Raw genomic sequence first — 2200 nt, forward strand, 5'->3', positions numbered from 1 at the left:
TGGATGCTTCAGTGGCTTTCTTATTTCTAAGAAATAACCCAAATATGGATTTCACCCCACGGAGCTCCCAAGGGCTCCTGAAGGAGGCCCCGTGTCCCCCCACCCCCCTCCCGGGTGGAATGAGGAGGGACACACACACACACACACACACACACACACACACACGGTCTAGATTGGAAGAGGGGTCCCTTCATTACCCAGCGGGGCCCACAGGGTTTTGATTAGAGGAGAATTAAGAGACAGTAAAGGCAGAGATTCATCTGCATATCGTCAACACATGCACACACACGTGTGCATCCTGTGCACACAGGCACACGTGTGCACACATACATACACACGTGTGCACACATGCACAGATGCACACGCACATACATGCATGCGCACACAGGCACCCACTCACAGGAGGCCCGCTCCCCGTTGTTCCTGGTGTTGATGTCGCCTTTGCCCTGGCGCCCCTTGGCCCCGGTCATCTCCTCCATGCGGTAGATCTCGGACACGCACAGCTTGGGGTTGAAGGCGAAGTACATCTTCCCGGACTTGATGGTCAGGTTGTGGTGGTCCCAGTCCCACAGCTGCTGCAGGTTCTGGTTGTCCAGGACGTAGAAGGAGTAGTTCCTGCCAACACAGCGGGTGTATTCACGTTGATACGGAGCCCTGGCCGGGGTTGCTATGTGGTTAGGGTGTCGGCGCGCAGACCAAAGGGTCTCGGGCCCTGTTCCCAGTCACGGGTACATACCTGGGGTGTAGGTTCCATCCCCGGCCCGGGTTCTGGGCGGGTGTGGAGGCAACCAGTGGATATGTCTCTCTCATCATTGATGTTTCTCTCTCTCCCCCCTCCCCCTTACCCTTCCTGTCTGAAATCAGTAAAAATAAATTTAAAAAGCATCCGGAACCAGGAGTCTGACGCGCGAGCCACAGGCACGCGGAAAGGCTGTGTGTGGGGTGACCCTCTCTGAGAAGCAAGGTGACCTTTTCGCCGCGAACACAAAGGCTGTTTACGGCACGGAGAAGGCGGGGAACTGGATCCCAGGAGCCATAAAACCCAGGCATACGGAGCCGGCGTAAGGGACAGAGAAACAACACCGAAACCCCTGTCCAGTCAGTTACTCAGTAAGTGCCATTTCCTCATTGTTTCCAAGGCTCACTGCCTTTACATCCAAAGACAATATTAAAAAAAAATATTTTTATTAATTTCAGAGAGGAAGGCACACAAAGGCTGTTTACTGCATGGAGAAGGCGGGGGGACCGGATCCCAGGAGCCATAAAACCCAGGCCTACGGAGCCAGCGTAAGGGACAGAGACACACCACCGAAACCCCTGCCACCTCATCATCAGGCCGCTCCTAAGCTGCTTGGCAATACCGCTATGTTTCTCAGCCCCGGCGTGGGGCCCGGCTTCCCCCAAACCCCTCCCATGAGAGGAGAATTCAGAGACAGTAAAGGCAGAGACTCGCCTGCACATCTTTAACACACGTGTGCACGTGCACACGCACACATGCACGCACACATGCGCGTGCACACACACATGCACACAGGTGGTTTTTTTCATTGTTTCCTGGAGGAAGTGGCTATCCAGTCAGTTACTCAGTAAGTGCGATTTCCTCATTGTTTCCAAGGCTCATTGCCTTTACATCCAAAGACTATATTTAAAAAATATATATTTTTATTGATTTCAGAGAGGAAAGGAGAGGGAGAGAAACATCAAGGATGAGAGAGAATCACGGATTGGCTGCCTCCTGCACGCCCCCTTCTGGGGATCGAGCCACAGTGCAACCTGGGCATGTGCCCTGACCGGGAATCGAACCCGGGACCTCCTGGGTCATAGGTTGACGCTCTAACCGTTGAGCTACACCGGAACGCAGAACCCTCCAAGCGCACAGCCGACCCTGGGCCGCGCACGCATGCGCGCAGGAAGCACTCACCCCTCCAGCTGGTCCTCGCCTAGGATCTGGCGGAGGCTTTTGAAGAAGGACAGGGAGACCAGCGCGTGGGAGTGGCGGATCTTGATGTAGCCCGTGACCACCTCGATGAGCCCCATGAAGTTCTCCAGTTCCGAGGCGATGTTATCTGCGGGAAGGGGGCGCCGCGTCACCCAGCTCTCGCTCAGAGCAAGGGGGAGCACCCCGTTCCCACTCACAGGCAAGCGACACCGTGGCAGGGCCTGCTCTGGGGGTGACTCTGAGATGCTCAGGCTGCTGGTG

At 55.6% G+C, this 2200-nt stretch overlaps 1 protein-coding gene across 1 annotated transcript in view; it reads right to left on the minus strand.

The window, feature by feature from the left end:
- IGF1R (insulin-like growth factor 1 receptor) overlaps positions 1-2200 on the minus strand; it is a 117571-nt gene that overhangs the window by 19574 nt on the left and 95797 nt on the right. The window contains exons 5-6 of the mRNA XM_014545431.1: positions 1922-2066; positions 401-615 (exon numbers count right to left, since the gene is read on the minus strand). Of these exons, the coding sequence (XP_014400917.1) occupies positions 401-615; positions 1922-2066 (360 nt within the window). The remainder of the gene's footprint in view (positions 1-400; positions 616-1921; positions 2067-2200) is intronic.

Source organism: Myotis brandtii, unplaced genomic scaffold (assembly GCF_000412655.1).
Source record: "Myotis brandtii unplaced genomic scaffold, ASM41265v1 scaffold409, whole genome shotgun sequence".
In the NCBI taxonomy this organism is placed as follows: domain Eukaryota; kingdom Metazoa; phylum Chordata; class Mammalia; order Chiroptera; family Vespertilionidae; genus Myotis; species Myotis brandtii.